We start from the raw sequence: 20,501 nt of genomic DNA, 5'->3' as shown, positions 1-20,501 counted from the left end.
AGTCATAAATTCCCACCACTATCCAGCTATAGATCTAGTCAGCATTCATCCTCTCTTTACCTCAGCACCATGGGCAGACAGCACCCACCACCAGGTGGCTTGTAGTGAGAGGAGCACAATTTATTTATTTCAATAATAATATTGTGTTTATTAATCTTGCACTAGGTGTTTTTGGTGTTCATGAAAACTCCATGTGCTATTCCGCACAATCATACATAGGCTTTTCCAATGTGAAAATGTAGCATCATGCTCCTTTAACAGATAGGCTATCCCAACCTAGATGGGGAAAACCACCCCATTCACTAAATCAAGTCAGTTGGACTTACGTTATTAATTTATTTCACAAAGCGTTACGCTTTGAACACCGACTGTGTTATTGCGTTTTGGTACACCAGAAGTACACTCATTTCAATTGGAACGCTGCGTTTGCCTTGCAGCATTGCGTTGCAGAGGCAGTTGCAGTACGTTGTGTGGTGCATAAATTTGATTTATCGAAAGTATGCGTCAAACTGTATGCGTTAACGGGTTGACAGAAATGGTAGCAGAAGGTGAATGTTGCACACATATCTAGATGATGCTGCATACTATTTTGCGCAATGACACTGTCAGTGTGTTCAAAGCGTTACAGATGTTTTATGTAGGAGGCGTTCGCCGGGGACGAGCGTATAGCCGGCTGCAAACATTCCTGTTGAACGCAGTGATAAACGACGTAAAAGGAATAATGACGCCATCTGCCGGCTGGTTGGTCTAAGTGGAGATATATAGTCAGGGAACCCCTGAAAGTTCTCTGAGGCCCCTCAGGAATCCTATAGGCCCCCTTGTTGATCGCTGATCTAAAATACTTAGAGAATTTCCTGAAGAAAAACTGAACTTTCTTCTGGAAAAAATAGTTATTCTATTAAATATGTTTAGGCTACCTTCTCTGCCAAATAATAATTGCGTCTGAACTTCCCAAGCTGTAGCTTACGGATGTATCCCAGGCATCCGTGCATGTCATTTTCAACTTGCATTTAATCAAAATTCATGATGTTCTCCTCGCTCAACACCTGAACTTGGAGCATTTTATATACACATTTTCAGTGGAATATATCCAGTGCTCTGGGATACAACTTCTCGCAGTAGGACAGTAGGCTGGTCACCTTGCCTCCAACGGTTTCACGGAGCGGCGTAGCACAGTCCGTCCCTCCTTCCGTCTCGCAGTTTTCCGCATCGTAGAGTTGAGTTTCTTCCAAGCAGGTCCCACAATTATCGTTGGCGGCTCTTGTAACGCTCATACTACACACGTTTCAACAGCAGGAAACAGCCCCCCGCAAACCTGTCTCAGATTATTGAAGATACAAGAAAAGTGGAAAACGGAGAGAAATGCGGCGAGGAGGAAAGGTGAAAAGAGACTGCAGCAGTATATATATATTGTATATATTTATCGGGCAGTAGTCTACGTGGTCGTGGGAATATATATATCAAGGTGGGTGGTTGATTACAAGAGCATACAGTGTTTGTCTGATTCTAATAGCTCGCACGGTGATGTGTTTTGTGTGCAGAGGAGATAGTATGTGCATTTCGTGTATTTCTATTGTATCTCTCTTGATTTTCTAGCCTACCTTGTACAGAACCGAGTCTATGGCATTGGTAACTGGTGATACTGTATATCACAGGGATTCTTTTATTCAGGATCTGCTGTGTAATGTCTATAAATGTTCAGTTTTGCTTTAGCCTTATTACCATGCCTTACAATTATTAGACACTAGTATTCAGAAGGTATTTTTTTTCTGCAAGAACACACACGTCAGTGGAGAAAACTAAGCAGCTGCCTTTCTATTGATCAGGCTGGCCTAATCAATTTAAACAATTTATTAATTCAACATTAAACCCTGGGGACTGTCAGGTTCTCTCTCTCCATCACCTACTTGTGTTATTAATCTAATGCTACACTGGATGTGGGGAGTCAGGCACGATGGCAGTGAACATCCTGCAGGGATATGCACATATACCAGCAGTCATCCCTGCTCAATTACCTTGCAACATTTGAAGTATGAGTCATTGCTCCCCATGACTAAAATGAAAATACTTGTTTGCCACTAGTCAGAGGGTACCAACTCTATTAAAGGGGAATTTAGTAGTGTTAGCTATATTTGTGTTAAAATATTAATGGTCTGAGCTTTCTCTGTACTTCTAGGTGTATTATGCCCTATCCACTCTGGTGGACCTAAGAGAGCGCACCAGAGGGGAGAGTGAGGGGCGCTGGGACACACAGTCACACTGCTTCCTCCCTGCACCTGCTGCATCATGGGTAACGTCGGTGGAAAGGACGGCCATGGCCCTACAGGTTCCCTACATGAACATACACACACCGGTTACATAATTTGTGTCACACATGAATGCTTGCCTAACAGTCATTGTCACATTTCATTATATTAGAGTCTCTGACAGTAACTCTGTTTAGAACATTCTGTTCCTGATTCCCACAGACACAGGACGTTGTTTCTGATTAAATGACCTAATTACCCCTTAACTGCTTTCTCCAACATTCCAATGTGTGTTTGTGTGAGTGAATGAGAGAGAGCATCTGTCTACAATATTTCCTTTCAAGCTGTTTGTACTCTAAAACAATTTGTTAATTATCTTTATCCCGCTTCGATCTGTCTACCTGGGTTTTTCAGTTCTCTGTTGTGTTATTGCTGGCTTTGATGTTGAACGTCATGCATCCTACATGCATCGTCTTCACTCCCCCCTGCACACCTGTTTAAAAGCCTGGCCATTCCTATCCTTTCTAGCTGTTCTCAGTATGCAGGTAACAGACTCAGATTGGGGTGAGAATATCTCCCTGGATACTGTGTGTGCACCGCCAGTCACACGCAATACATCAGGCCCTGCTAGCTGAATGAGGAGTCTGCAGAATTCTGCTGCCTAATGCAAGGACAGGGAGGGGGAACATGAGACGCTAGAGGCTGGCAAAGCACACGTCCTTATGGACCTGTGTGTGTCTGTGAATGCACACTAGAGAATAAACATAGTGTATGGGTTTCCCATGTTAATCAATTGGCTGCTAGCATCCTCCTATAGCCACAGCCAACTGGCATCCTCCTATAGCCACAGCCAACTGGCATCCTCCTATAGCCACAGCCAACTGGCATCCTCCTATAGCCACAGCCAACTGGCATCCTCCTATAGCCACAGCCAACTGTGATCTTCTGTATTGTTTTTATAGACAGAAAATAGCTTAGGACAGCACTTCTCTCTCGCTTTTCTTATCCTCCTCTTCCCAGCTGAGCCCTGTGTAGCTCAGTTGGTAGAGCATGGCGTTTGCAACGCCAGGGTTGTGGGTTCGATTCCCACGGGGGGCCAGTATGAAAATGTATGCACTCACTAACTGTAAGTCGCTCTGGATAAGAGTGTCTGCTAAATGACTAAAATGTAAATGTTCCCCCCATCTCTTCCTTCCTCTTCTTTTCCCCTATCTCATCTTTCTCTAATCCTCCTCTCTCTACCTTGTTCTCTCTCCACCTTGTTCTCTCTCCACCTTGTTCTCTCTCCACCTTGTTCTCTCTCCACCTTGTTCTCTCTCCACCTTGTTCTCTCTCCACCTTGTTCTCTCTCCACCTTGTTCTCTCTCTACCTTGTTCTCTCTCCACCTTGTTCTCTCTCCAGGGTCTCATTTAGATCTGTTCCAAACTCCTCCCTCTTCCCCCTCTGATTCTGACTTGGCTCCAGCTGTATCTCAGCTGCTGCAGCAGGGGACACTGTCCTCCGGGGCCACCCGGGGCATCGTCTGCCAGGGTGGAGCCTCCCCCATCTCCAATTGGAGCCACACACTGTCCGTCCCCCCAGAATGGGCCGTGATTAGCGTAGAGAGCAGTGCGTCTCCGCCGGGGACTGGGATTGAGATGGAAGGTTCAAGGCGAACGGTGCAGCGCTCTAGCAGCCACAAAAGCCACAACAGCAGCCCTGTGTCCCCAGGCCAGGGGCCTCAGTTTGAGGGTAGTTCTTTGGAGCATAGCTGGCAGGAGCGGGACAGTGGGATGGAGCCCCATGCAGCGCCAGAGCGGGCTGGGGAGGAGATGGCCCTGGCTCTGTTCAGCCTTCTGGAACATCACAGGTCTGCAGTGGGGCTCAGTCCGGGCCTGGATGCACCAGCAGGAGCAGCCGGTAAGGGCTCCGCATCCGCGTGGCCATAGCAACCCAATCGGTTCATAATGGTTTGTTTATGTTTGTCTTGCCTCTACTTAACAGAGTGTGCGTGCATGTTCTTACAGTATGTACAGGGCCTTCAGAAAGTATTCATACCCCTTGACTTATTCCACATTTTGTTACAGCCCGAACTGAAAATTGATTAAATTGATTTTTTTCCCCTTCATCCATCTACACACAGTACCCCATAATGACAAAAAGTGAAAACATGTTTTTAGAAATTTTTACAAATGTTTTGAAAATGAAATGCAGAAATAGCTAATTTACATAAGTATTCACCCCCTGAGTCAATACTTTGTATAAGCACCTTTGGCAGCGATTACAGATGTGAGTCTTTCTGGGTAAGTCTCTAAGAGCTTTCCACACCTGGATTGTGCAACATTTGCCCATTATTATTTTCAAAATTCTTCAAGCTCTGTCAAATTGGTTGTTGATCATTGCTAGACAACCATTTTCAGAAGTATACAGAACAAAAATATAAATGTAAAGGGGTGGTCCCATGTTTCATGAGCAGAAAAAAAAAATCCCAGAAATGTTCCATATGCACAAAAAGCTTATTTCTCTCAGATTTTGTGCACAAATTTGTTAACATCCCTGTTAGTGAGCATTTTATCATTTGTCAAGATAATCCATCCACCTGACAAGTGTGACAATTTCAAAGATGTTACTGAGTTACAGTTCATATAAGGACATCAATCAATTGAAAAACAATCATAGGCCCTAATCTATGGATTTCACATGACTGGGAATACAGATATGCATCTGTTGGTCACATACCTTAGAAAAAATGGACCTCAGGATCTCATCACGGTATCTCTGTGCATTCAAATTGACATCGATAAAATGCAATTGTGTTCGTTGTCCTGTAGCTTATGCCTGCCCATACCATAACCCCACCGCCACCAACGTTGACATCAGCAAACCGCTCGCCCACACAACGCCATACACGTGGTCTGCGGTTGTGAGGCCGGTTGGACGTACTGCCAAATTCTCTAAAACAACATTGGTAGAGAAATTAACATTAAGTTATCTGGCAACAGCTCTAGTGGATATTCCTGCAGTCAGTATGCCAATTGCATGCTCTTTCAAAACTTGAGACATCTGTGGCATTGTGTTGTGTGACACAACTGTACATTTTAGAGTTACCTGTTATTGTCCCCAGCACAAGGTGCACCTGTGTAATGATCATGCTGTTTAATCAGCTGGGATCTTTTATTTCAGCTCATAAAATATGGGACCAACACTTTACATGTTCCGTTTATATTTTTGTTCAGTGTACAATGTTGTTGATCCATCCTCAGTTTTCTCCTATCTCAGCCATTAAACTCTTAACTGTTTTAAAGTCACCATTGGCCTCCCTGAAATCCCTGAGCGGTTTCCTTCCTCTCCGGCAACTGAGTTAGGAAGGACGCCTGTGTCTTTGTAGTGACTGGGTGTATTGATACACCATCCACAGTGTAGTTAATAACTTCACCATGCTCAAAGAGATATTCAATGTCTGCTTTTTTTATTGTTACCCATTTACCAATAGGTGCCCTTCTTTTAGAGGCATTGGAAAACCTCCCTGGTCTTTGTGGTTTAATCTGTGTTTGAAATTCCCTGCTTGACTGAGGGACCTTACAGATAATTGTATGTGTGGGGTACAGAGATGTAGTCATTCAAAAATCATGTTAAACACTATTATTGCACACAGAGTGAGTCCATGCAACTTGTGACTTGTGAAGCACATTTTTACTCCTGAACGTATTTATGCTTGCCATAACAAAGGGGTTGAATACTTATTGACTCAATACATTTCAGCTTATAATTTTTTATTAATTTGTTACATTTCAAAAAACATAATTCCACCTTGACATTATGGGGTATTGTGTGTAGGCCAGTGACAATAAATCTCGATTTAATCCATTTTTTAATTCATGCTGTAACACAACAAAATGTGGAAAAAGTCAAGGGGTGTGAATACGTTCTGAAGGCACTGTATGTGTGCTTGTGTGTCAGAGCTGCTAAGTCGGTTGCTGGTGGAGAGAAAGGAGCTGGTCGAGGAGGTTCGCAACCTGAAGGACACACTGAGGGTGAGTCAAACGCTCCTCCTTCTCTTACCTCCCTCTCTGTCACTGCAGAGATGGGCATAGAGGAGGACACACAGACACACATCCATCCCTATTACTTTGATGTGGATTGCTTTTTCCCTTCTCTACCCTGTACTGTACCATGTGAGCTATTTTAGACTTCACACTGCTTATCACTGGCTCATGTAGACTAGTTGTTGCACCATGTTTGCAGATTGTGGAGGGCAACAGCGATACATATTGTCTAACCGAACATCGTAGAAAAAAAGTCAAAGCCTCATCACATGTTTCAACCACTGATAAGCTTGCTTAGGTTAGCACAAATATTGAGAAACCCTTCCTTCCACAAACCTTGCAACTAGCCTGAACATTGCACTTACTACCTACATTGAAATATTTGTGCTAACCTAAGCACGCTTATCAGTGTTGAAAAAATGTGATGTGGTTTGACTTTCCTGTTCTGTTAGAGAATATGTGTCGCTGTTGGCCTCCACCATCTGCAAACATGGTGCAACAACTAGTCGACTTGAGCCAGTGAGCAGTGTGATGGCCCTGCCATATGGGAGATTCTCCCTCTAGCTCTAGATTAGTCATTAACTGTACACAAGGAACATTGAAGATATTCCTGGCATATCTTGTTGAAGTGTTCACCTGAACTGGGTTGGCTAGCTTAGCTAAAACAGGTTCTGAACTTGGTAACCTATTGACCAAAGCAAAGTCCCTGCTTATCATACACGTTTTCTGTAGACCGTGTCAACAGAACTATTGATTTTCTGAGACGGTGACCGTATGCATGCATGTCTGTCTGCTGGCCTGGATGTAAAATTATACTTCTACTTCTCACCTTTTCCCCTGTCTCTTCTTTATGATTTATATTTTTCTGATGCAATGAGTTAACACACTCTTATATTCTGATATGGTTCTGGTTTGAGTGTACAGGATCTTTAACTATCTAATTAATATAATATAATATATATATGTGTGTATGTATATATATGTGTGTATATATGTGTGTATGTATATATATATATATATATATATATATATATTGTATATATATATATATATATATATATATATATATATATATATATATATATATATATATATATATATATATATATACACACACACACACACACACACACACACACACACACACACACACACACACACACACACACACACACAGTGAGGGAAAAAAGTATTTGATCCCCTGCTGATTTTGTACGTTTGCCCACTGACAAAGAAATGATCAGTCTATAATTTTAATGGTAGGTTTATTTGAACAGTGAGAGACAGAATAACAACAAAAAAATCCAGAAAAACGCATGTCAAAAATGTTATAAATCGATTTGCATTTGAATGAGGGAAATAAGTATTTGACCCCCTTTCAATCAGAAAGATTTCTGGCTCCCAGGTGTCTTTTATACAGGTAACAAACTGAGATTAGGAGCACTCCCTTTAACTTATTTCCCTAATTTAAAATGCAAATCAATTTATAACATTTTTGACATGCGTTTTTCTGGATTTCTTATATGAACTCTCGCTTTTCAAATGAACCTACCATTAAAATTATAGACTGATCATTTATTTGTCAGTGGGCAAATGTACATATACAGTGAGGGGAAAAAAGTATTTGATCCCCTGCTGATTTTGTACGTTAGCCCACTGACAAAGACATGATCAGTCTATAATTTTAATGGTAGGTTTATTTGTACAGTGAGAGACAGAATAACAACAAAAATATTTAGAAAAACGCATGACAAAAATGTTATAAATTGATTTGCATTTTAATGAGGGAAATAAGTATTTGACCCCTCTGCAAAACATGACTTAGTACTTGGTGGCAAAACCCTTGTTGGCAATCACAGAGGTCAGACGTTTCTTGTAGTTGGCCACCAGGTTTGCACACATCTCAGGAGGGATATTGTTCCACTCCTCTTTGCAGATCTTCTCCAAGTCATTAAGGTTTCGAGGCTGACGTTTGGCAATTCGAACCTTCAGCTCCCTCCACAGATTTTCTATGGGATTAAGGTTTGGAGACTGGCTAGGCCACTCCAGGACCTTAATGTGCTTCTTCTTGAGCCACTCCTTTGTTGCCTTGGCCGTGTGTTTTGGGTCATTGTCATGCTGGAATACCCATCCATGACCCATTTTCAATGTTCTGGCTGAGGGAAGGAGGTTCTCACCCAAGATTTGACGGTATATGGCCCCATCCATCGTCCCTTTGATGCGGTGAAGTTGTCCTGTCCCCTTAGCAGAAAAACACCCCCAAAGCATAATGTTTCCACCTCCATGTTTGACGGTGGGGATGGTGTTCTTGGGGTCATAGGCAGCATTCCTCCTCCTCCAAACACAGCGAGTTGAGTTGATGCCAAAGAGCTTGATTTTGGTCTCATCTGACCACAACACTTCCACCCAGTTCTCCTCTGAATCATTCAGATGTTCTTTGGCAAACTTCAGACGGCCCTGTATATGTGCTTTCTTGAGCAGGGGGACCTTGCGGGCGCTGCAGGATTTCAGTCCTTCACGGCGTAGTGTGTTACCAATTGTTTTCTTGGTGACTGGTCCCAGCTGCCTTGAGATCATTGACAAGATCCTCCCGTGTAGTTCTGGGCTGATTCCTCACCATTCTCATGATCATTGCAACTCCACGAGGTGAGATCTTGCATGGAGCCACAGGCTGAGGGAGATTGACAGTTCCTTTGTGTTTCGTCCATTTGCGAATAATCACACCAACTGTTGTCACCTTCTCACCAAGCTGCTTGGCGATGGTCTTGTAGCCCATTCCAGCCTTGTGTAGGTCTACAATCTTGTCCCTGACATCCTTGTAGAGCTCTTTGGTCTCGGTCTTGGCCATGGTGGAGAGTTTGGAATCTGATTGATTGATTGCTTCTGTGGACAGGTGTCTTTTATACAGGTAACAAGCTGAGATTAGGAGCACTCCCTTTAAGAGTGTGCTCCTAATCTCAGCTTGTTACCTGTATAAAAGACACCTGGGAGCCAGAAATCTTTCTGATTGAGAGGGGGTCAAATACTTATTTCCCTCATTAAAATGCAAATCAATTTATAACATTTTTTACATGCGTTTTTCTGGATTTTTGTTGTTGTTATTCTGTCTCTCACTGTTCAAATAAACCTACCATTAAAATTATAGACTGATCATTTCTTTGTCAGTGGGCAAACGTACAAAATCAGCAGGGGATCAAATACTTTTTTCCCTCACTGTATATATTTACATACACACACACACACACACTCTCTGGCAGACTGAGCGAGCTGAGTGGCACCAGTTCCAGTGCGATCTACAGGTGGCAGTGTCTGTGGCCGACCGGCTGCGCGTGGAAGCGGAGGAGACTATGGGCATGCTCAGAGAGAGCCACGGGAACGTGGAGGGCCAGCTGGACCAGGTCCAGTGCAGACAGCAGGACACGGACAGGGAGATGGAGAGCTTGAGAACTGAACACAGAGAGGCCTGTCACAGACTGTCTGCTCTCACCCTGGAGCACCAACAGACCAGGGCTGAGCTGGACACACTGAGACTGTCTGCTCTCACCCTGGAGCACCAACAGACCAGGGCTGAGCTGGACACACTGAGACTGTCTGCTCTCACCCTGGAGCACCAACAGACCAGGGCTGAGCTGGACACACTGAGACACACACTCGGGGAGAGAGAGAGGGACTCACTGAGGGAAAGAGAGAAGGACTCACACCGAGAGATGGAGGGAAGAGACACGGAGGAGAGGACGTTTGGAGAAGACACTAGTGAAGACATAAGCACGATGGAGGCGCTGGATGGGAAGAAAATAAAGGATTCAGAAAGAGAAGTGGAAGGAGAGAAAAGGGTGAAGAGTGAGGGAGAGGATGTCAACATGGGAGGGCAGTCTCCTGAGGAGCTTGTTAGAGGAGGGGAGAACCTGCTCAAAGTGAAGGGGGTGGCGGAGGCGTACCTACGGAATTTGGCGGCCGGGGAGAAGGGGTGCAACTTGAGAGATCCACAGAGGATTGTGATGATGTCAGAGCGTTCCAGGTGAGTGCCTCATCATGCCCGTATGATACACTAGTCTCCCGAGTGGCGCAGTGATCTAAGGCACTGCATCGCAGTGCTAGCTGTGCCACTAGAGATCCTGGTTCGAATCCAGGCTCTGTCGTAGCCGGCCACGACCGGGAGACCCATGGGGCGGCGCACAATTGGCCCAGCGTCGTCCAGGGTAGGGGAGGGAATGGCCGGCAGGGGATGTAGCTCAGTTGGTAGAGCATGGCGTTTGCAACGCCAGGGTTGTGGGTTCGATAAAATAATGTATGTGCTAACTGTAAGTCGCTCTGGATAAGAGCGTCTGCTAAATGACTAAAATGTAAAAATGTAAATGTAATGCACTAGCACTTTGGAGGTGGAGCATCTGTTTGTTGTTATCTGGAGCATGTAAGCTAGCCTGTGTCTCTATAGGAGCAACCCTTGACCTTGTTGCGCAAGGCCATGCTATAGACACACGTATCCTACCATTTTCTGTGGCAACTAAATCCTATCTTATCTGTTCCAGGAGCCTCTCTCGACTTCCCCTGCCCACTGACACTCTCCCTGCACAGAATGGTAGCTCCCAGACCACTACTAGTACAACACTGCCTCTATGCAAGGTAACACTAATATTCAACCAACAAATGTGTTTTTGTAATGGTATCAGAAAGCCTGGACTTGAAATTCAAGGGTCCATTTTGGGATCAGTCATGGATGTATGTGAGATGTCCTGTCTGTCTCTTCTCTCGATGTCTTACCAGAAAGAAGAGCCAGCCAAAGGGAGAAGGATGGACCGCATACTGCAACGACAGGACAGCTGGTCCAGCTTCTATACAAGTGTGTGTCTGTTAATTCATTAACTACAGTGCCTTCAGAATGTATTCATACCCATTGACTTATTCCACATGTATTTTTTCTCTCTCACCCATCTACACAATACCCCATAATGACAAAGTGAAAACATGTTTTTAGAAATGTTTGCAAATGTATTGAAAATTAAATACAGAAATATCTAGTTTACAGAAGTATTCACACCCCTTTGCTATGACACTCCAAATTGAGCTCCAGTGCATCAAATTTCCTTTGATCATCCTTGAGATGTCACTACAACTTGATTGGAGTCCACCTGTGGCCAATTCAATTGTTTGGACATGATTTAGAAAGAACCACACCTGTCTATATAAGGTCCCAGGGTTGACAGTGCATGTCAGAGCAGAAACTATACCATGAAGTCCAAGGAACTGTCCGTAGATCTCCGAGATAGAACTGTGGTGAGGCATATATCTGGGGAAGGGTATAAAACAATTTCTAGAGTGTTGAAAGTTTCCAAGAGCACGGTGGTCTACATCATTGGGAAATTGAAAAAAGATGGAACTACCCAGACTCTGCCTAGAGCTGGCCGTCCGACCAAACTGAGCAACCGGGCAAGAAGGACCTTGGTCAGGGAGGTGACCAAGAACCCAATGACTACTGACAGAACTACAGAGTTCCTTGTCTGAGATGGGAGAACCTGTCAGAAGGACAACAGTCACTACAGCACTTCAACAATCTGGGCTTTATGGGAGAGTGGCCTGACGGAAGCCAATCCTGAGAAAAAGGCACATGACAGCACACCTGGAGTTTGCAAAAACTAATGACACAAAAATTGAAGCCTGAATGCAAAGCGCTATGTCTGGAGAAAATCAGGCACAGCTCATCACCCGTCTAACACCATCCCTGCTATGAAGATTGGGAGACTGGTAAGGATAGAGGGAACAATGAATGGAGCCAACTTCAGGCAAATCCTTGATGAGAACCTGCTTCAGAGTGCAAATGACCTTAGACTGGGGCAAAGATGTATGTTCCAACAGGACAATGACCCCAAGCATACAGCCAAAGCAACGCTGGAATGGCTTCTGAATAAGAATGTGAAAGTCCTTGAGTGGCCCAGCCAAAGCCCAGACTTGAATCCCATTGAAGATTGCTGTTCACTGCTGCTCCCCATCTAATTTACCAGAGCTAAAGAAAATCTGCAAGGAAGAATGGGAGAAAGTCCCCAAATCCAGATGTGCAAAGCTGATACAGACATACCCAAGACGACTCAAAGCTGTAATCGCCACCAAAGGTGCTTCTACAAAGTATTGACTCAAGGGTGTGAATACATATGTAAATACTTATGGGTGGCAGATAGCGTAGCGGTTAAGAGTGTTGGGCCAGTAACCGAAAGGTACCCGAGGCGACTAGTGAATAATCTGTTTATGTGCCCTTGAGCAAGGCACTTAACCCTAATTGCTCCTGTAAGTCACTCTGGATAAGAGTGTCTGATTAAATCACTAAAATGTAAATTAGATATTTATTTTTCAATACATTTGCAAAGAATCTTAACATGTTTTCACTTTGTCATTATGGGGTAGTGTATGTGTAGATGGGTGAGAGAGAAATCTACTTAATCCATTTTGAATTCAGGCTGTAACACAACAAAATGTGGAATAAGTCAAGGGGTATGAATACTTTCTGAAGGCACTGTATATGAGTTATTCCACAACTGCTTTATTTTTATATAGTCAGTTGTACAACTGAATGCATTCAGCTGAAATGTCTTCCGCATGAAAGTTACTGGGCTCTTGACTAATTGCTAATGTCTGACAGAAAAACAGGAGGAGGACCAGAACGCAGACCCATTGTCCTCATTCAGGCGAGTGGACCGGCACTCTGGAGATGCTTGAGAAATATGCCCAAATAAAGCCTTCTATCTACGTAGCTATAACGTTGGTCTGTTATCCACCTTCCAGACCTCAGGATGGTTTCAGCATGCTGCTACGAAGTCATGGAGGCTCCAGGCGGAACTCACTCCTGCGTTGGTGTCAAAGCCGCACCCAGGGCTATAAGGTCAGAAGTGGCAACGTTTTCTAGAATAACCCACGCAAGCTTACCATTCATATTTTTCAAACATTGGTCTGTATTCTGTCCATACAAACCTTTTGATTAAAAAATGTTTTTACAGAATATTGAGATCACCAACTTCAGCAGCAGTTGGGAGGACGGTCTGGCTTTCTGTGCTGTGTACCACACCTATCTCCCCACACACATCCCGTACAGTAGTCTCAGCACAGGAGACAAGGTAAGAGGAATGCATACCCATTCACATGCAGCACATACTGCTATATTGACCCTACAGTTAAGTCCTAAACTTGTTTTGTGCAGAGTGAGAACCTGGACCTAGCCTTCCAGACGGGGGAGAGTGTTGGAATCACAGCCACTCTGGTGAGACCCACATTTAAACTAACTGGGCTAACTACCAGGACTTTCACCTGCATATTACTTAGGGAATAAACTTGTACTAACACGTCACCATGAACATGGAACACAGCTGTTGTGAACATACGGTAGGGAGCTTGACTAGTGAGTCAAATGTAAGGTGTCACTGATGTTTGTAGTTCTGATTGGAGCCTTGCGTAGTACTCAGTGGTCACCTTTGAATGAGAATAGAGTTTGTCCATGACGGCGAGTATGGACTTCTTATTCTTCAACAGAGTGTTTGTGTTTGATTGACAGACCGTGGAGGAGATGCTGAGATCAGGTGGGCCCGACTGGCAGAGGGTCCTGGGGTACGTTGAAAGCATGTTTCGTCACTTTGAGATGTAATTTCCCTTCTGGGTTCCATACCAAACTCTACGTCTAACTGGTCTGCCACCACCAGTCTGGTTCTTTTTGTCACATCATGAACTGGACTCTGAGTGATGCACCGCTAGGGGGTTTAGGACTACGGTTGGAACGGAATTCTCCTTCAGCCTCACTCTTTGTGGAAAGAGGCTCCTGCTGCTGGCCATTGGTTGTAGGTGCACTGTGAACTGGGTCTATCTAGATTTCAGAGAGTGCTGACCATGAGGTTTTTAGGCTGAGAGCTGTTTTTTGTTTTTGTTAAATGCACAGTGATTGCACTGAATGAGGAGCCATTGGAAATGACCACCATAAATGAGGAAATTGTGGATATGGGAAGGATGTTACTATTTACACCAGGAGAAATGAACAATGACTTCCAAGTTTATCACTTAGGGTGCTACTGCTGTTCACTCTGTTGTGCACTTATTTGGATGCCTTTTAATTGTTATCAACAATATGAAGTCTGTCACGTACGTTTTTAACTGGAAGATTAATGTTTTGGACACGCTCTCCCCATGTATTAGATTTTATACCCTTAGAAAACCCTATCCCGTTGTGATATTCATGTAGCCAGAAGTAGTATTTTAATGTCTGTATACACCAACTCAAAGCAGAAAGAGGGGCCGGACAACTTGAATGAGTTCATTCAATGGCACTGTGTGCATCACAACTGCGATCAACCAAGAGCGACTGCCTTTGACGAAATGTGTATACAGTGCTGTCTAACTAGTTACAGTATATTTTTAATGTATGTTTTGTTAGAAAATATTTTTAAGTAAATGTTTGAAATGTAGTATGCAAACAGAAGGGCCATAGGGTGGACTATCCAACAGAGGGACTTGTCTCCTGTTATGGAATATGGGAATGGTCTGTCTTGAGGTTTTGTCTGATAATAGGAGCAGCAATGTGGCCATATAAGTACTGGATCCTACAATGTTTGCTTGTCTTTGTGATTTGAGGGAGAATGTGAGAAATAAGTGTGTGTGTGGGTGTATATATATATATATATATATATATATATATATATATATATATATATATATATATATATATATATATATATATATATATATATATATATATATATATATATAATACACACACACACACACAGTGGGGAAAAAAAGTATTTAGTCAGCCACCAATTGTGCAAGTTCTCCCACTTAAAAAGATGAGAGGCCTGTAATTTTCATCATAGGTACACGTCAACTATGACAGACAAATTGAGAAAAAAAATCCAGAAAATCACATTGTAGGATTTTTAATGAATTTATTTGCAAATTATGGTGGAAAATAAGTATTTGGTCACCTACAAACAAGCAAGATGTCTGGCTCTCACAGACCTGTAACTTCTTCTTTAAGAGGCTCCTCTGTCCTCCACTCGTTACCTGTATTAATGGCACCTGTTTGAACTTGTTCAAATCAAATCAAATCAAATTTTATTGGTCACATGCGCCGAATACAACAAGTGCAGACATTACAGTGAAATGCTTACTTATAGCCCTTAACCAACAGTGCGTTTATTTTAAACAAAAAAAGTAAGAATAAAACAACAAAAAAAAAAAAAAAAAAAGTGTTGAGAAAAACAAAGAGCAGAAGTAAAATAAAGTGACAGTAGGGAGGCTATATATACAGGGGGGTAACGGTGCAGAGTCAATGTGCGGGGGCACCGACTAGTTGAGGTAGTTGAGGTAATATGTACATGTGGGTAGAGTTAAAGTGACTATGCATAAATACTTAACAGAGTAGCAGCAGCGTAAAAAGGATGGGGTGGGGGGCAGTGCAAATAGTCCGGGTAGCCATGATTAGCTGTTCAGGAGTCTTATGGCTTGTGGGTAGAAGCTGTTGAGAAGTCTTTTGGACCTAGACTTGGCACTCCGGTACCGCTTGCCCGTGCGTGTAGCAGAGAGAACAGTCTATGACTAGGGTGGCTGGAGTCTTTGACAATTTTGAGGGCCTTCCTCTGACACCGCCTGGTATAGAGGTCTTGGATGGCAGGGGAGCTTTGCCCCAGTGATGTACTGGGCCGTACGCACTACCCTCTGTAGTGCCTTGCGGTCAGAGGCCAAGCAGTTGCCATACCAGGCGGTGATGCAACCAGTCAGGATGCTCTCGATGGTGCAGCTGTAGAATTTTTTGAGGATCTGAGGACCCATGCCAAATCTTTTTAGTCTCCTGAGGGGGAATAGGCTTTGTCGTGCCCTCTTCACGACTGTCTTGGTGTGCTTGGACCATGATAGTTCGTTGGTGATGTGGACACCAAGGAACTTGAAGCTCTCAACCTGTTCCACTACAGCCCCGTCGATGAGAATGGGGGCGTGCTCAGTATAAAAGACACCTGTCCACAACCTCAAACAGTCACACTCCAAACTCCACTATGGCCAAGACCAAAGAGCTGTCAAAGGACACCAGAAACAAAATTGTAGACCTGCACCAGGCTGGGAAGACTGAATCTGCAATAGGTAAGCAGCTTGGTTTGAAGAAATCAACTGTGGGAGCAATTATTAGGAAATGGAAGACATACAAGACCACTGATAATCTCCCTCGATCTCACCCTGCGGGGTCAAAATGATCACAAGAACGGTGAGCAGAAATCCCAGAACCACACGGGGGGACCTAGTGAATGACCTGCAGAGAGCTGGGACCAAAGTAACAAAGCCTACCATCAGTAACACACTACGCCGCCAGGGACTCAAATCCTGCAGTGCCAGACGTGTCCCCCTGCTTAAGCCAGTACATGTCCAGGCCCGTCTGAAGTTTGCTAGAGTGCATTTGGATGATCCAGAAGAGGATTGGGAGAATGTCATATGGTCAGATGAAACCAAAATAGAACTTTTTGGTAAAAACTCAACTCGTTGTGTTTGGAGGACAAAGAATGCTGAGTTGCATCCAAAGAACACCATACCTAATGTGAAGCATGGGAGTGGAGACATCATGCTTTGGGGTTGTTTTTCTGCAAAGGGACCAGGACGACTGATCCGTGTAAAGGAAAGAATTAATGGGGCCATGTATCGTGAGATTTTGAGTGAAAACCTCCTTCCAATAGCAAGGGCATTGAAGATGAAACGTGGCTGGGTCTTTCAGCATGACAATGATCCCAAACACACCGCCCGGGCAACGAAGGAGTGGCTTCGTAAGAAGCATTTCAAGGTCCTGGAGTGGCCTAGCCAGTCTCCAGATCTCAACCCCATAGAAAATCTTTGGAGGGAGTTGAAAGTCCATGTTGCCCAGCGACAGCCCCAAAACATCACTGCTCTAGAGGAGATCTGCATGGAGGAATGGGCCAAAATACCAGCAACAGTGTGTGAAAACCTTGTGAAGACTTACAGAAAACGTTTGACCTGTGTCATTGCCAACAAAGGGTATATAAAAGTATTGAAACTTTTGTTATTGACCAAATACTTATTTTCCACCATAATTTGCAAATAAATTCATTAAAAATCCTAAAATGTGATTTTCTGGATTATTTTTTTTTCATTTTGTCTGTCATAGTTGACGTGTACCTATGATGAAAATTACAGGCCTCTCATCTTTTTAAGTGGGAGAACTTGCACAATTGGTGGCTGACCAAATACTTTTTCCCCCCACTGTATATATATATATGTATGTGTATATGTGTGTATATGTGTATAGTATGTGTCAAGTATAAATTGAGACACAGGGTCCCTCCCTAAACAGTTTTACTGTGACAATGGTACTGAATGAGAAATGATAGAAACAGTTGCCAAAGCCTTACTGCCATAATAAAGTTTGTTTTAATCTGTTTGGTTTTGTTGCTGTTATATCTTTTTAAAAAAGTACATATCTAAAATTTGAGTTTTCTTATATGAATACATTTATTTAGCTGTGACAACTGAGATTGACATTATACAATAGCATTATAAAACGTTTACAAAAAGTTTAAAACAAATTCATGCAGTCCTCTCAAACAGCAATTCATGGTATAAATGAAATGGCAAAATGTAAAAAACATCAATAAATACTGAAAATATGAATAAACAATGGATTTACAGTTAGCTGTCAAATGTATTGCATTTAAATCCAGGAATGCAAAATAACTGAGCTTTAAAGGATGTAATTTGTCCATCCTGGTCAGTGCTTGTTGTTTGAGTGTTTTCATTTCAACCAATAAAGGTGTGATGTGTGTTATCCCAGCACATTAGTAATAATAAGGTGACCAATTCACTTTCACCAACGACTGAATGAAAATATCATGAGCTGATTTCCAGGCTTCCACGTACTTTGTAACATTTAGATGTCCCTTCTGAAAAACAAGGTGATCCACAAAATAGTTTCCTAGGAGGCTGGGATTGCACCACCTATGGGTGGAGTGGACAGAGGAGGCAGGAGAAGAGACCTCAGTTTGACTGATATGGCTAATATCTCTGGATCCTGAGTTTCATGCATCTTCACCAGACAGGCAAATTTAAGGACACCTGAAAAATAGTTATAAAACAAGTAATGACTACTATGATTGACCACCACGATTTCACAAATACACTGAACAAAAATATAAATGCAACATGTAAAGTGTTGGTCCCATGTTTCATGAGCTGAAATAAAAGATCCCAGAAATGCTCCATATGCACAAAAAGCTTATTTCTCTCATTTTGTGCACAAATTTGTTTACATCCCTGTTAGTGAGCATTTCTCCTTTGCCAAAATAATCCTTCCACCTGACAGGTGTGGCATATCAAGGAGCTGATTAAACAGCATGATCATTACACAGGTGCACCTTGTCCTGGGGACAAAAGGCCACTCTCTAATGTGCAGTTTTGTCACACCACAATGCCACAGATTGAGGGTGCTTGCAATTGGCATGCTGACCGCAGGAATTTCCACCAGAGCTGTTGCCAGATAATTGAATGTTCATTTCTCTACAATAAGCCACCTCCGTTGTTTTAGAGAATTTGGCAGTATGTCCAACCGGCCTCACAACCGCAGACCACGTGTATGGCGTTGTGTGGGCGAGCGGTTTGCTGATGTCAACATTGTGAACAGAGTCCCCTATGGTGGTGGTGGGGTTATGGTATAGGCAGGCATTAGCTACGGACAACGAACACAATTGCATTTTATTGATGGCAATTTGAACGCACAGAGATACCGTGACGAGACCCATTGTCGTGCCATTCATCCGCCGCCATCACCTCATGTTTCAGCATGATAATGTACGGCCCCATGTCGCAAGGATCTGTACACAATTCTTGGAAGCTGAAAATATCCCAGTTCTTCCATGGCCTGCATACTCACCAGACATGTCACCCATTGAGCATGCTCTGGATCGACGTGCACGACAGCGTGTTCCCGTTCCCACAAATATCCAGCAACTTCAGCCATTTGAAGAGGAGTGGGACAACATTCCACAGCCACAATCAACAGCCTGATCAACTCTATGCAAAGGAGGTGTCATGCTGCATGAGGCAAATGGTGGTCACACCAGATACTGACTGGTTTTCTAATCCACGCCTCTACCTTTTATTTTTAAGGTATCTGTGACCAACAAGTGAAATCCATAGATTAGGGCCTAATGAATTTATTTCAATTGACTGATTTCCTTATATGAACTGTAACTCAGTACAATATTAGAAATTGTTGCATGTTGCATTTATATTTTTGTTCAGTATAGGTCAAACTGAACATGATGAAGCAAAAAGATAGCGTTCAGTCTTCACACAAAACAATGCCACTGGCAAGTGACAATAGATTATCTCTCTACACCTTCATTCTGTATGGAACTGGTTTCACAAAGTGGCATCCCTCACCATCTCCCTCGTTGTTGAAGCCATAAGCCTTGATGACCTCCTGTTGGATCTGGGTGGCCACGGGGATCACCAGCTGCAGCATCTTGCTCTCCTGTGCCTCCTCCACCCGCGCTGAATTCTCTGGCACAGAGAAGGCCTGGATGACCTCACTCAGCACCACTGCAACAGAGATCTGTGCCACTATTGGGCATTAGTGATAAGACAACTGGTCTTACATCTGGCCTGCTCAACAGTGAGGGTGGGCTGCTGGGCTGGGGCTGAGTCCATTCTGTGTCTGGAAAAAATGGAGATATTAGAGAGGATATTGCAAAGAATGTGAATCAGATTCAAATACTTAGCTAACTTACGCATTTTTATGTACAGTGTCAGTGAGTCTAATACTTTCCTGTGTCCATTTCTTACACAAACATAAAGGGACATATCCAATATGGACATATCTGAAAGGGCATATTGATCTAGCTATATATTTACCTTTATTAGATTAATCCAGAACTATGGAAGGAGAACTTTGACATGAGTAGGATTGTAATATTGTAATATTAAGGAAGTCTCTAGGTTTTGCTCGCCTGAGGTAGAGTACAGTGCCTTGCAAAAGTATTCATCCCCCTTGGCGTTTTTCCTATTTTGTTGCATTATAACCTGTAATTGAAATGGATTTTTATTTGGATTTCATGTAATGGACATACACAAAATAGTCCAAATTGGTGAAGTGAAAAAAATAACTTGTTTCAAAAAAATTTAAAAAAATAATAACAGAAAAGTGGTGCGTGCATATGTATTCACACCCTTTGCTATGAGGCCCCTAAATAAGATCTGGTGCAA

The 20,501-nt window shown here is 43.1% G+C and overlaps 2 protein-coding genes across 5 annotated transcripts; one reads left to right on the top strand and one right to left on the bottom strand.

Moving 5' to 3' along the window:
• Positions 1–811: 811 nt before the first annotated feature.
• Positions 812–14,945, top strand: LOC121548595 (cytospin-A). 4 transcript variants are annotated; one of them, XM_041860083.2, is made up of 13 exons: positions 813–1,465; positions 2,177–2,326; positions 3,649–4,146; positions 6,187–6,260; positions 9,530–9,780; positions 9,838–10,290; positions 10,802–10,895; positions 11,037–11,112; positions 12,904–12,949; positions 13,047–13,143; positions 13,259–13,375; positions 13,459–13,518; positions 13,810–14,945. In XM_041860083.2, exons 2-13 carry the CDS (start codon positions 2,287–2,289, stop codon positions 13,897–13,899), a joined length of 1,896 nt encoding a protein of 631 aa, XP_041716017.1. In that variant the 5' UTR covers positions 813–1,465; positions 2,177–2,286; the 3' UTR covers positions 13,900–14,945. The 4 variants fall into 4 exon arrangements, with proteins under 4 accessions (XP_041716018.1, XP_041716017.1, XP_041716016.1 ...); XM_041860082.2 differs by having other exon boundaries at positions 814–1,380; positions 9,530–10,290; XM_041860081.2 differs by having other exon boundaries at positions 814–1,465; positions 9,530–10,290.
• Positions 14,946–17,480: 2,535 nt separating this feature from the next.
• Positions 17,481–20,030, bottom strand: LOC121548594 (protein C10). Its single transcript, XM_041860080.2, has 3 exons — positions 20,027–20,030; positions 19,680–19,859; positions 17,481–18,353 (listed from the first exon to the last, which is right to left on the bottom strand). The coding sequence occupies exons 1-3, from the start codon at positions 20,028–20,030 to the stop codon at positions 18,214–18,216; spliced, it is 324 nt and encodes a 107-aa protein (XP_041716014.2). The 3' UTR covers positions 17,481–18,213.
• Positions 20,031–20,501: the final 471 nt, after the last annotated feature.

The sequence above is a fragment of the Coregonus clupeaformis genome, chromosome 33, assembly GCF_020615455.1.
Source record: "Coregonus clupeaformis isolate EN_2021a chromosome 33, ASM2061545v1, whole genome shotgun sequence".
NCBI lineage: Eukaryota > Metazoa > Chordata > Actinopteri > Salmoniformes > Salmonidae > Coregonus > Coregonus clupeaformis.
Note: the sequence above shows the minus strand (reverse complement) of the source record. Positions and strands in the feature narration are given on the sequence as shown.